Here is a 14,822-nt window from a genome sequence, read left to right on the forward strand (position 1 = left end):
TTTTTTGGGGGGGGGACAAATATTGTAGTAGAAAGAAAAAAAAGAGAAGGAAGGAATGTGGAGAAGCAATCTTCTTCCAGGCATCAAAGAAATACTGCTACTAAGCCATAGGAGTTCATTGTGAACTATTTGCATTTTTTTTGTTTGTTTGTTTTTCGAGACAGGGTTTCTCTGTGGCCTTGGAGCCTGTCCTGGAACTAGTTCTGTAGACCAGGCTGGTCTCGAACTCACAGAGATCTGCCTGCCTCTGCCTCCCAAGTGCTGGGATTAAAGGCGTGCGCCACCACCGCCCGGCTATTTGCACTTTTTTTAAAAAAAAAGATGGAATATTCTGCACTCATTTTATAAACAATCAGCAAATCTAGATATATGGCAATGTCAACCTCCATGAAAGCTGCATTGCTACGTGATTCAATATGCTAAGTATCTTTTGCTCTCATATGATTTAAAATGTTCAGCATATGTCTTAATGAAAAAGATTAACTTGGGCCATATTAATAGAATATCTAATCTACTTCACATGATATATCATCTGATAACACTATCTTATTTCAATGTGATGTGTAAAATATAGAAGACAGAAAATAAAGTAAACCTTACTTGTAGAATATTTTTCTAAATTTTCAAGTCAGAATAAATAATCCTAGAGCATTGAGGGTATAATGAATAAATGAATTCATAAAAAGGGCAACAGTGACCCATCTTACTCTAGCCAGTGGAAGAATTGTTGATATACCATACAATCTGTACTGCAAAATAAAGTTAAACTCAAAAGGTTTAATTTCTATTTAAGAGTTTAATCAGTCAACAAGTAACCTTAGTGAATAGTATATATTTAGCCAAAATATGTAAGCAATTGTAAGAGCAAAGTTGTATTAGTGAAATTTAATCAGAAAACATTTTTTTAATTTATTTATTTATTAAGGATTTCTGCCTCGTCCCCACAACCGTTTCCCATTTCTCTCCCCCTCCCCCGATCAAGTCCCCCTCCCTCATCTGCTCGAAGAGCAATCAGGGTTCCCTGACCTGTGGGAAGCCCAAGGACTGCCCACCTCTATCCAGGTCTAGTAAGGTGAGCATCCAAACTGCCTAGGCTCCCACAAAGCCAGTACGTGCAGTAGGATTAAAAACCCACTGCAATTGTTCTTGAATTCTCAGAAAACTTTTAAAGATGTGTTTGTTGTGAGAAAGTCAATTATTTGACTATGTAAGAAAATTTTTATATTTGCTGGTACTGAGGCATGTTCTTGATACTAGATAAAAATGCCACCCATTTTTCTCTTAAAAATACAAAGAAAAGGTGATTATTTACTATAAACCTAAAGATATGTTCCCTATCATGGCTTAGCAACTATATCTATTAAGTACCCTATAGTTGATACTGTAATGTGAATCTATCCCTGAAAAATTTATCTGCTAGAAACTTAATGCCTTCATCAATGTGTTAATGTACCAGAGATACAGTCTCTGAGAGGTAATTAAGATTAGATGAGATCCTAGGGTTGTTGCGGGAGGTCCTCCCACTCCTCCAGCCTATCACCACTGAGGTACCAGCCCACTGGGGCGTGGTTTCTCTCCCTTTAAAAAAGCGGCCACTTCCCTCTTCTCTCTCTCTTCACTTCCTGCTCCGCCTGCGACTAGACTCCTTTCCTGGTTGCGAAGAGGGCTGTTGCCTGGGACAGTGATCTGTAAGTTTTTTCCCCTTTAAATAAATACCACCCTAATAATCATAACCCCAAATTGGTGTGGCATTGTTTGTGACTTACGCCTCCATTTTGGCGCCCAACGTTTGGAGCGAAAAAACTGCGCCCATGTTCCCAAAATATTGTTTATAAATGTTCTTTTACATTTAAAGGGGGAAATGATATAGGTATGAATAATTTGCATTGGTATGGATTTTAAGGTCAATTTTGTTATATGTATATGTATTTTTGATCTTGAATAAGGTGTGATTGTGTAGTTCATTTTTAAAATGTAATGTATAATTAAGAAATATAGGTTAATGGTTAATCATCAATAATAGTCAATCTTGTAGTCATGTTAGTTAGATTTTCTAGATATATAGAGATACATTTCAGTTAGATAGACATTCTTCATATCTTTCAAAGACTGCAGGATATGGCATTTAATGTTTTAATAACTTAGGACTTTTCATGACAATGAGACATATCTGCTCCTGCTGGCACCAATCTACTTCGAGAGGAAGATGGGCATCGAAGAGGATCCTTATGGAGTTGGATATCCATTTGGGCAAGAAACTGCTCTTGCCTGGACTGTTGCATAAAATGGACACAGAGAACCCGCAGAGAGAGGACTGCTGAACTTGCCTAAAGGTGAGACGGTCTTTTGGGGTTCATGACTCATGAAAGAGTCTGCGAGACATTCTGCAGGACACAGCAGATAGTGACTGAACTGTATTTGAAATTTCCTGCTTCATGGAAATGTCTGCTGGATACTATGGGCCTGAAGGCTGAAGATGGATGCCCCAACCATACAAAAGAACTTTGGGTGACTGTCCAGGCAGCAAGATGTCTCTGTCATTTCTAGAGTTTTCTTATTTCTTGTTTACTTAGGTAGTATTATATCCTTCTGGAGTCTTTGATGGAGTTGAAGAATGAATAGATAGTTATAGTTTTCCTTAGTTATGATAAAAGATAAAATAGATATAAATATTGTAACTGTAATTCTTGCTTGATAACTGTTTTGCTATATGTAATTTTACTATGTTAAAGTTAAAGCCTTTCTTTTTTGTTTAAACAGAAAAAGGGGAAATGATGTGGGAGTGATTTCTTATTAATAAAGAAACTGCCTAGACCCATTTGATAGGCCAACCCTTAGGTAGGCGGAGTAAACAGAACGGAATGCTGGGAGAAAGAAGCTGAGTCAGGGAGTCGCCATGATTCTCCCACTCCAGACAGACGCAGGTTAAGATCATTCCTGGTAAGCCAGCTCGTGGGCTACACAGATTATTAGAAATGGGTTAGATCAATATGTAAAAGCTAGCCAATAAGAAACTGAAACTAATGGGTCAGGCAGTGTTTAAAAGAATACAGTTTCCGTGTAATTATTTTGGGTAAAGCTAGCGGGGTGGCGGGACACAGCCCGCAGCTCCGTATTTCAACATAGGGTGGCAATAGTGGCTCTCCGGGAGGAAGAAAGCAACTCTGCTTTCTGTAGGATGAAGACCACAGAAGTCTAAAACCTCAAAAGTGGCATCTCCAACTCCAAAATGGTGAGATAAAGAAATCCTTTATAATTACCTGGTCTTTTTCTTTACTGTTTGCCTGTATCTTCTTCTTTATACCCATCAAGAACAGCTAATTACTATCTGGTGGCCATACTCAGTTGTTCTACTTCTAGGTACACAAGCTAAAGGTTAAACTGTTGTTCTCACTACTCCTAGAACGTCAATTGGTACTGTCTATGGAGTCGTGTCTTATGGAAATGGCATAGAAGTGATATAAGCCACATTCAGATGGTTTTCACAAAATTCTCTATCATTTCCAGATTATCTGCTGGATGTCATCAACCATGATGATTACAAAATTCTATGTCAAGTCTTTATCCAATTTGTGTATTCATGGGTTTAGTGTGTTATTGAGTGAAAATAAGCACATGGTGAGTTAAACTACTGACATTTTGGGGATATCATCATTTGATAGACTTCAGTCATCTAATTTTAGCTTATCTTTGTGGTGAATATGACTCCATCAGCATAAAATTCATCCATTCTAATATATGTAATCTAGATTTAGGGATCTGGCTGATCATTATTTATCTATCCTATATTTGCCACCATAGGAAAACATAGTAGACATTTACTGCCAGCTAAAATTGAAACACAATATAATTCTGTTTTATTCTCATCCACTTGTTCATCTTAATAGGTGGACATGAGTATTAAATGTCTGTTTTGGACAGTACTTTGATTTTTAGTTTTGAATAAACAAATTTGAAATAGAGAAAATTAGTCCTCATATTTCTTGTTTTCTAAAACAGAATTAAAGTCTTAGTATGACTTTCTGAGACTAAAATATTTGCCACTTCATTTTTAGAGCCATCTTTTTAAATACTTCATAATTATTTTCATCACCTCCATGTCACATATGGGAAAACAGGGATATGAGGAGGTTAATTAATTTGTTAAAAATCAGAGAACTTTTTAAATGTAAATCCTAATAATGAAACCCAAGCAATCTGACTAAGGTACCATATAATAAAAACTATAGAGACACAATTTTAATAGAGTTAATAGTATTATACTAGAAATCCAATCTTATGGTTCAAATATATGAAACAATGTATTTAATAACTAAATTTGTCTTTTTGAATGAATTATTTCTTTATCAGTATATAAAATCATAAAAGTCACCTATCTTGCAATTTACTTGGAAGAATTACTCTCTAAAATACAACTTCCATTTTTCTCCCCATGGATATACAAACAAGTCTGTAAGAAAATACTTTTTTGAAAATTATACAAATAATAAAATGTGGTTTGGTTAACTTAAACACCCTTTCTAACTATTATATTTCTACAATGTATATATGTTGTCATTACTAATATAAAATAAATGAAGTGATATGTTTCATTTGGTTTTTGAGAATGTAGAGTAATATGTTTCATTTAAAGAAAACAACAAGGAATGCTGTATGTGAATAGCATCCTTTACGATCACGAAGTATATGTCACCTGAGCTTGGAAAACTGTAGCTTACCTTCTTCTGTAGGACACAGTGGAAAATGAATATAAACATTCCCTGTAGAGAATTGAAAATGGTGAAGAGATACGCCATGATGACTGTGCTTTCATTAATATACATGAGTCCAAAGGCCCAGGTCAATCCTAACAGGCAGAGGAGAGCTATTGCACCTATAACCCATGACCTGTGGAGAGAAGAGAAAACGCAGGGTTAACAAATAATTAGTACCGAGTTAATATAACCACGTGCAATCAATGATACTGACACTGAAAAAAAAGTTATGGTAAGTTTTAACGACACAAAATGTGAGACAAGTGGTATTTATAAGTGCTTTAAGATTTTAATGGTACTGGAAGTTATCAAGCTTGAGGTGATGTACATGGATGAAAATGTTATGAACACAGAAATTCATTTAAGCAAAAGCAGATTTGTGCCATAAATTATTCATGTGTTTTCAATACGTATGCAAATGGTATGGATATGTAATTATGGTGAATGGGAAAGGAGGAAAAGTCTTCAAAGTGACATTAGTTTTCACCAGACTCCTTGGTATATTTGAATCACTAGGCACTCAGTGTTTCTTCTAATACTTTTGGATAGCATATTTCCAAATTTCCTTTTTTTCTGACTAAAAATTATTATATTTGTTGGGAAAAATTAACTCTGACTAGAAGAAACCAGTATTTGAGGCACATGTTTAGAGCAAAAGAGGCTTGTTTTTCTAATTCTATAAAGAAGTAGAGGTGTGCAGGAAACAGTAGGGTTAGAAGAGAAAGTTCCACTCTAGTGGTAAGCACTTTTTAGCTTTCGTGTACTATCTTGTTGATTATGCTGAACTAAGCTTTTCAAAATCAGGCCTTTAATCTCTTGACAGGCCTAGGGTGTCTTCAACTCTTAGAAGCGCCTACAAACTCAGGGAAGAGGATGAAGTTGAGAATGGGGATGGAGTGGTATGAAAGGAGTAACATAGCACTAAAGGAAAGCTGTCCCTTTTACTCCATTTGCTTAGTTTCCTCTAAGCTGCCATGGTTCATGGTAATAAGTGGATGACAGGAGTTCATGTATTTATGGTCATCCTACACACTTACTGGGAATAAAATGAACTGTTGTAATAGATGGGGCTCTAGTAACTGGAAATGGAATTCTTTGCCATTTGGAAGTAGAGGGAAAACAGGCCCCAAAGCATCTAAGATTCCTACATACTCACAGGCCCATCCCTTACTATCCCAGCATCACTTCTTTGGACACAGCAAGTTAACAATTATTTTCAGCATCCTGTTATCTTTCATTTTTGATATCCAAGGAGGAAATATTTGGGGTAATTGATTCTTTGCAAAGAGAAGAGGGAGAGAAAACTACATAATTCACCATAATATGAATTCAATTATTTTATTTTTTGAAAAGATTTGAAGATATTGTCCCAGAGGCTTATTAAAATGAATAATGTTGTTATTTTTCTTCCACATAATCAGGCATTATATTTCATATTTAAATGTCCACTAACCATATCAGGTTTGTTATAAAACACCAAGACTTTGAATGAAGGAGGTATGTTCTTGCATTTGGCACATTTGCTTATATGAATTAGAAAACGCCTTCAATGTTAATATTTATTTCACAACTGAAGTCCAAAATATGGAAACATTCAAACAATAGCTCTCGGGTTCTAACAGATAGCAGAAAAAGGAAAAATGGAAAGAATCATTATTAAATAAAGAGAAAAAATTGTAGATTTAGCAACCAAATGATGGCACAAAATATTGACGTCAGCCATTATCCAGTAGAAAACACACAATAGAGCCAGGGGTTAAATGGTCTAGAACTGCAGTTGTTCTCATTTCCAAAGAAGGAAATAAGCAAAAGCATGAAGAAGAAAATGTGATGGCATCAGGGAATGGAGACAAAGGACTCTTCACCAGAAGAACAAACTGAACGTCTACAGCAAGGTAGCCCACAGGAGGCCAATTGTAGTTGATTCTTGCAGGACTGGCAAGTTTTAAAATTATAGGCAAATGACCAATTGTTTTCATTATCTCTCCATTTGTTAGACTGGTACAGACTTGTAAATTTGTTTCAGAAATTTCAATGTATTCATCAGCAATTAGATGATTCATCATGATACAGGTGCCAAATTTCAAAAGGAAGAGATGGCATAGGTAAAATTTAAATTTCAAAAAGTCTTTCCCCCTTTTATAGATACAGTTAATATAGGAAATTGTTAATGCTAATTACAAGCAGGTAGATTCCCATCCATAAAATCATTTTAAAGATACGCTACTAAGTCACATAATAATTTAAGATGAATGACACCTGAACACACAACAGAAATTTGACCCCACGACCATGGAAGGGCACATCACAATTTGAGGAGCTCTCCATGACAGACAAGTCTGTACCACAGGAAAGTGCTGTTACTGAGGCACCGAATTCAAGTGATATCCCATTAACTGAGGCGAAGGGGAATTCTTTTTCTTGTATGGCAATACACCCGTAGCACTCTATGCAAAAGTTACATGTTAGCGTTTCCTGCACAGTTTGCTCTTCTGCCTCAATGTGAATGACAGAAGCTCTAGCGATTCTCGGTACTGATCTGACAGCTGGGTCATGAGACCACACTGATAAATGCAATTTATCAGCCATTCAGGTCATTCTTACTTGATGAAGGGTCTGTTATCCTCATAGCTAAAGAATGCATAGACATAAAGACAAGAACACCAACATTAGCATTTTTATGATAAAGAATTTCATATGAAAAAAAATATCCTCCTCTTTCCTCACCAAAGGCCTGTATTTGCCACCTCCCTGAAAGGTATCATAACCTTCCCTTTATATCCAGAAGGTAAATCCTAAAATGACCATGAGAACTTAAATACCAGGGAATAAAATCAATTTTACAATACTGCAATATCCCATATGAGACTCCCAATTCCATTTTTTCATCATGTGCTCATATTACTTGTGACTTGACAGAGACATTTATTTCTTAGAGATCACATTTCTCTAGAGAATGAGAAATTTTATGAGCAATCTGAAAAAAAAGGCTTGGGGGCATGCTTAAAATGATAGATGTCATGCCACTAAAAGGTATTCCCTTATTCTGTAATATTAGGGGATAAGATGACTTAATTATGGACAATATGCCTCTAAGTAATTTTAACACAGAGATGATGATTAACCTGAGTTAAATCTGATCATTACAGCTCCTTTTTTCCTTCCTTCTTGCCAGAAGCAATATATTTTCCTGCACTATGAATACACAAATAATGTTCTTGAGAAGGCCCATCTGTGATGAATTTTGAATAAAGAGAAGCACTGATAAAAACTCACTCTCCAGAAAGATGAGAGAGTAAATATTGCAATGAGATAGAATGCGAGCCCCGTCTGTGAAGCCTGCTTGCCTCAGGTTTACATACATCCCAGCTCCATCATTTACTAGATATTCATTAGGCAGAATCTAATTAACTTGTGACTGTGTCAGGTTGTGTCTATAAAGTGGTCACAATTAGAATGTAAGTATAATCTATAGCATTCTTGTAAAAAAAAAACCAAGTTTTTATCTGAGTAACAAAATACTTTTAATATTACTCGGCTGTCTAACTCTAACCTCAAACTGAAAATATAAAGTTAATATAAAATTTCTTATCCAATGGAGAAAACACTCAGTACATAAATATTGAACAGTTAAATGCCTGATAAGATGTGCAGGAAGTAATATGATGCAGGGAAAGAGATGTGGCTGAAATAAATCAGTAGATGGAGCAGAGTGAATGGAATTATGTACTCCATGTGGTGAGTGCTAATCAAAACTGGCGGTGTAGATTCATCAAAACAGAATAACACTTCAAATTCCATTTCCAAAGCACACAAGTCATAATGCAAATGATCCAAAACCTCACATCGGTAGTACATATGATTCTAGATGATACAGTTCTAGAAAATACCACCACCATAGGACCATAGGAAAGTTCTATTGGATAATGCTGAACCTGGACAGTTTATGAACATTTTAGGTCAATAAGTATAATTGCAAAAGATGTTTACGTTATGTCACAAAAATTTGCAGAATAATGTCTATCAATTTTTGTTGGCTATAATGTACCCAGACAGAAAATAATGAATTTATTGTATAAGTTACAAGACAAAGTGGAAATATTTACTATTATATTTAGTCCCATTACATCAGTATATTCTATCTATGAGATAGAAGGCTTACAAACACTTTAAAAATTAAAATAGGTAGGCAGCGGTGGTGCATTCCTTTAACAATAGCACTCAGGAGGGAGAGGCAGGTACTTCGAGGCCAGCCTGGTCTACAAGAGCTAGCTCCAGGACAGGCACCAAAGCTATAGAGAAACCTTGTCTTGAAAGAGGTATATAGAGGCAGGGTTGACCTTAGTTAAAATTTTACATACACTGGCTCTCCTGACTAAATAACTTTGCATGTTATGCAATTGTAATTAAAGAAGCATACACTCAAACAATTATTAAACATCTGGAATCTGTATGAAATCTATCTTACAGAAAGAGAGCAAGTTGTAGTGATAAGGCAGTAAGGGTAAAGGGCATGCATTATGTACATGGGACCAAAATGGGAGAAAAGGCAGATGTGCCATGAAGGAGGGTAGCAGTGGAATTTGGCAGGAAAAGGAAATATTCATTAAAATATCTGGGAAACTGGGATTACAGAGTGGCTTCCGAAAAAAATAAACATAAACTGTAAATTATAAAACCCTAAAACAAATATTATACAGTAGGGAAAATAAGAAGAAATAGAGAAAATGGTTTTTATTCTTGGCTTTAAAAATTTCTCCAAAAAATTTAAAAATATATACAATACAGGAAAAAGTTGATACTTTATGTAATGTCACAGGTATATGTACACATACACGATAAAGAAAAATTAGAAGAAGTTACTTATTAGGTCAAATTATCTCTTAGTAATGAAAGAAAAAAAAGAATAGAAAGCTGCCAAGAAATATAACGTCTCATTAAAAAGGAAGAATCCAGTAGTAAAAAAATGATCTTAATAATTTAGCTATATAGGGTTCTGATTTTTTAGCAAATAATGATAGAATGAGCAATATTTTATAGGCTTTTCTTTTGCTAATCAGACAATAAGCAGTGAATTCAATGATAATAAACCAATACAAAACAAACAAAAAATAAATATAAAACAACTAAGAATTTTATAAAAGAAATATCAACCACTTTTACAAAGAAAACATACTGGTTTTCAAATTATATTTCAGTATACACAATAAGTTAATGCCTAGTAATAAAAATAAATTTGCCAATAAGTGGTTTCTATTTATGTTCCTACTTTATATTTCTAGTATCATAATTAAATGACTTAGTTTTAAACTTAGATTCATCTTGGTTCTTTCATAGAGAAGATGTTGGGCAAGCATTTCAAAATGACTGGCTTATATCCTCAGTTTCCATGAGCAGACACAAAGAGTGTGCTAAAATGCCTACTTTAATAGCAGGAGAACAACCAAAAAGAGAACCAGAGACTCTGATGACAGATTTATAAAAAATACATAACTATGTAGTGGAATATCTCAACAGTCGCTGAAATTTAGCCAAGGCAAAATAAGATTACTAAATTTCCAAGTGTGGACTGAGTAGCTTGAGATGTCTGCCACCCTATTGAACTTTCTGCACATTTTAATTACAACCAAGCAGGTTCATGAATAGAGTTTCATTTTAGGTCATTACTGACACGAACATTCAGCACTTTTGAAGTGCAGATAAAAAAATATAATTTGAAAACAAAACAACATTGCTATTGTAATCCACTTTGAACAAATAAAAGAATAAGAAAAAAAGCAAAGCCTTCATGCTTGCCTGTTATTTTTACTTGGGAGAAGTATTCACTTCACATATGAAGAAGCTAATATGAAAGTTTGGAAAGCTACTTGTGGCGGCTAATATCCTAGTCAGTGGATCCACAATATGAAAACAAGTCAAACATGCATGAATCCATGCATTAGAGACTCAAAAGAGAAATTCTAGCTCTCACCATGCCAATTGTCTAGAAAATATTCACAACTAGAACATCGTTTAAGTTACTTGGGGAAAAATATTTGTCCCACAACAAAATGTGCTATCTCCAGTTTTACAAACATGAGCAGTAACAACCGACTTATTTAGTAAACAAGCTAAACACCTTAGTGTCCCATCCCTGTCTCCTAAAGTTTCTACTAAATTATTTTCAATCTGTAAACTCCACTTTAAAACTTTAGCTCCCGAGGGTTTAGAATTGAGCTCTGTCTATATTCTGCATGGACAAGGGCCCGGATTCAACCCAAAGTACACACAAAATGTGTGTTTAATAAATTAATGGGCAATTAGGGATGCAATCTAATATCATATGTTAAGGCATATAAAGAGCATTATTAATCTGGAGCACAAATGCTATTTAAATGCAATTATTTTCAGACAATTTTCACTTTTTCAACAATATACACTACTCTTTTGGGCAAAAATCACAGTTCTATGAGTGGCTAATTTAGATTCAGACTGTGAAGCTGATGGCATACATACTTCCTTTGAAATATAAAAGGAATCTGACCCAAGGCCTATGCAAAGAACAAAGGAGATGCTAATTTTTACATATTCATTATTAAGAAGACATTTTCTCCTTAGGAAGGTTTTCAGGATTTCTAATACATCCTTAGATAGCCATTGCTGCTCCCATATCTGATATAAACCTAATTATTTGGAGAGAAGAATGAAAAAATAATTTCATCTCAAGGTATAGTGCATAATACTGTGCCTACAACTATCATCCTTCAACCTGGTTTTCTCAAATGTCAGCTTCCAGCATATGGAGTGGGCTGAATGCATTTATTCATAAAACATGGTTCTTGGGAAGATATGGGAATTTTAATGCATTTTAAACAAAATGCCTCCAAAAAGAGACCATCCTTTTAATACTTCAGAGCACTTGAAATTATAGTCTCCCAAAAATGTAGGATATGAAGAGACTCAATATCACTGCCTGAATACAAAGTTGTGTGAATCTGTGAAAACCTGACTGGTTTCAGCTTTTAAATGGTGGAATCAAGGTAATCAATGAAGGACTAAGGAATGCTTAAGGGATGTCATAAATAGCATGAACTGAATCTGCTAGTCAGACAATCTACAGAGCGGGTGCTGTTTCGACTGTGTTATTCTTCCTGTCAGCTGTTTATGACAATGGCAAAGCATGTTATATGCACCAAGAAAATCGAGAACAACCGGAAACAATGACAAACCCATGCAATCACAGAATTCTCATAAAGGATGTTTTCTTTTCATATAATGAACAATAGAAAACTACTATTAATTGTAATTCCAAGAATGAATGCATCAATGATATGAATTAGAGAAATATTTGTTTAAAATTGTAAGAAATGCATAGTTTGGATAAGAATATCTCTTTTAGGCTCATATGTTTGAACATATGATCCTTAGTTGATGGAACTGTTTAAGAAGGAATAGGAGGTGATGTTCTTTTGGAAGAGGTATGCCACTGGGAATGGACTTTGATGATTCAAAGTCATTCCTGTGCTCTCCTTCTCTCTCTGCCTCCTGTCTGTGGATCAAGGTGTAAGTTCTCAGGTATTCATTGACTCTCCCATTATGGATTCTAACTCTCTGCAGCTGTATACTCTAAATTTAATGTTTTTTTTTAAATAGGATACTTTGGCATTCGTGTTTTATATTATAGCAAAAGTAATGAAGACAACGTATCTTCTGCAATATATAAACCCTTTTTGAAAAAATATTCCTAAGTATTTAAAATTCAGTCTTTTAAATTTTAAAAAAATAAGAATTTTGATGGTGACAGAAGCTATGAAAAAAATTATATGGTGATGTAAACTATGTCTAAACTTATGAGTATTATTTTGAGCTTCCCTCTTAATACCCCAAATCTCTATCTATCTATCTATCTATCTATCTATCTATCTATCTACCTATCCATTTATTTGCCATTTCTTCCTTCTTTTTTTCCTTTATTTATTTTTACCAGTAATGAGTAAAGAACATAAATATTAATGTTGCCAAGTATAGTAACACCTGCCTTCAATCCCAGTAATGGAGACAGAAGCAAGAATATCTTTGTTGAGTTTGAGGTCAGCTTGGTCTCTACAGTTTGAAGTAAATCAGGGATACATAGTGGTACTTTTACTCAAAATAAAAGAAGAAAAAAAATGAAGAATGCCTCAAAATATTTCCTCACTACTCACCAAGAAAACTTTGAAGTTTATGAACATTTTTATTAACTGTGACTCCATACCAGATTTATATTCTCATAAAGTTCAGACTTTTTTCATATTATTGCTCTGACTATAGTATAAAAAATGAGATAATTTTGAAAAGTAGGCTATATATTTATATACAGGTTCTATATATCTTGATATATTAACATGAAGAAAAATATTAAAATCTTCCAGTGATATTGTTTTATTTTTCAAGTTTATGGCAATTACCCTTTCCTTTTATAGAATCCAATTTCTCTTGACACCATGCAGTATTAATAGACTACTGATCAGGCTGAACATAATTTTAGATTAATTGTTTCTATCAACATTTAGAAATAAAGTATGCAAAAGTTTACCTTTTTAAAAAGAATAGTTATTTCAGGTATTGTAAGCCTCAAGCTTCCAGAGTTTTCTTGGGCTCCTTTATACATGGCAGGTGTTTAAGCTTGCTGGGGATACATTCTTTTTCCCTCTAGAATTACAGAACTTGCTTTTTATTAATTAAATGAGCATTTGCCCCTGGAACTCCCTATTTTTTTTTTACCATAAAAGGCTAAGTTTGTCTTTTGAAAAAAGTGCATCATATGATGCATAATTTTAATGACAGCATATGGTGAATAAAGCCGTACAAATTCTAATGGGATTTTGATAGAAACTGTGCACAGTTTCTCTGTTGAAAATGCAAAGACCCAGAGGCAGCAGAATATTTCTGCACAGAGTCGATTAAATTAAATAATCAAAGCATGACAAGTATGTCAGTGCAGATCCACAGTTGAAGCATCTCAGGAAAACAAGTCAAAAGGATCTTTTGAGTCCAGCACTTTGCATCTAACTCAGGTGAGATCTCATCTCCAATTTTTAAAAAGATAATATTCTGTAATGTGTACCAAATATATGATGTGAGTTTTTGCATATATAATTATCATTAATTATGTGAAGCATACAATAGTTTGTACCTATTTCCTGATCAGAGAAAAACAGCAAACCCTTGGTATAACTTGATAAGGACATTTAACCAACCATCCCAATCCAAATGGGATTGACAGTTGAGTAGTTATCACAGTTAATTAATCCACACATTAATAACTAGGAACGCAAAAAGGAAAGCTAAGTGGACCCCATTGACACTCAGTTGGATGACATATGGAAATCATGAATGGGCAAAGTCAGAAGCCTATGTGCAGAAACCTGTGCACAGATAAAAGCAAAGAAATAGCTAAAGGAAATACATAGAAAGACTGTACAAATAGACACAAAACTTTCATTTTTATTTTTATTCTTCAAAATAACTTGTGATTTTACTTGGAAAGGAATTATTTTAAATCTTTTGTGCTTTTGTAATAGAAAAATGGGTGATTGGTGAAGTTGTCAGTTTTTATTTTGAAGGTAAACACTGAGAGTTCGACACTCCTCACCAATTAAAATTTTAGATTCGTCAGTCATACTGTAAGTTAATTTTGGCTGGCAAAAATTCAACAATAGCCTATATATATTAAATTACTTTCAATTGTATTGAGCTTTTGCTATGATTATATTCTGCTCCAACTATAGTAATTGAGAAAACAAACCAGAAAATACAAATGTTTGGAATTACATCTTTCTTGTAATTACCTATTTTGATGAAGAGACAAATGAAAAGCAATCAGTAAGTAGATGTGTACTGTTTAATTTAATTACTTTCCAAGAAAGCCTGAGAATTAGCATCCTTAATTTTCTCTATTATCAGGCTAACTACATTATTTCATGTTATTACTGTTTTCATAGTATACCAGTAATACAACAATACGCTAGATAAATAAGTGTTCTTTGCTAACACTAAGGGGGCTAATTATGAGGACTCTGGGGTTTCTTTGAAATTGAAGACTAATAT

General features: G+C 34.2%; 1 protein-coding gene across 27 annotated transcripts in view; it reads right to left on the bottom strand.

The window, feature by feature from the left end:
• Adgrl3 (adhesion G protein-coupled receptor L3) overlaps nucleotides 1–14,822 on the bottom strand; it is a 752,737-nt gene that overhangs the window by 61,441 nt on the left and 676,474 nt on the right. For 17 of the 27 annotated variants that reach the window (XM_041671395.1, XM_041671374.1, XM_041671372.1 and 14 more), the window contains 2 exons: nucleotides 7,359–7,385; nucleotides 4,719–4,887 (listed from right to left, as the gene is read on the bottom strand). In XM_041671395.1, the coding sequence (XP_041527329.1) occupies nucleotides 4,719–4,887; nucleotides 7,359–7,385 (196 nt within the window). The remainder of the gene's footprint in view (nucleotides 1–4,718; nucleotides 4,888–7,358; nucleotides 7,386–14,822) is intronic. The other 10 variants (XM_041671384.1, XM_041671383.1, XM_041671376.1 and 7 more) reach the window with 1 other exon arrangement.

The sequence above is a fragment of the Microtus oregoni genome, unplaced genomic scaffold (assembly GCF_018167655.1).
Source record: "Microtus oregoni isolate MIOR12 unplaced genomic scaffold, Mior012 000021F_ref0000039, whole genome shotgun sequence".
NCBI classification, from domain to species: domain Eukaryota; kingdom Metazoa; phylum Chordata; class Mammalia; order Rodentia; family Cricetidae; genus Microtus; species Microtus oregoni.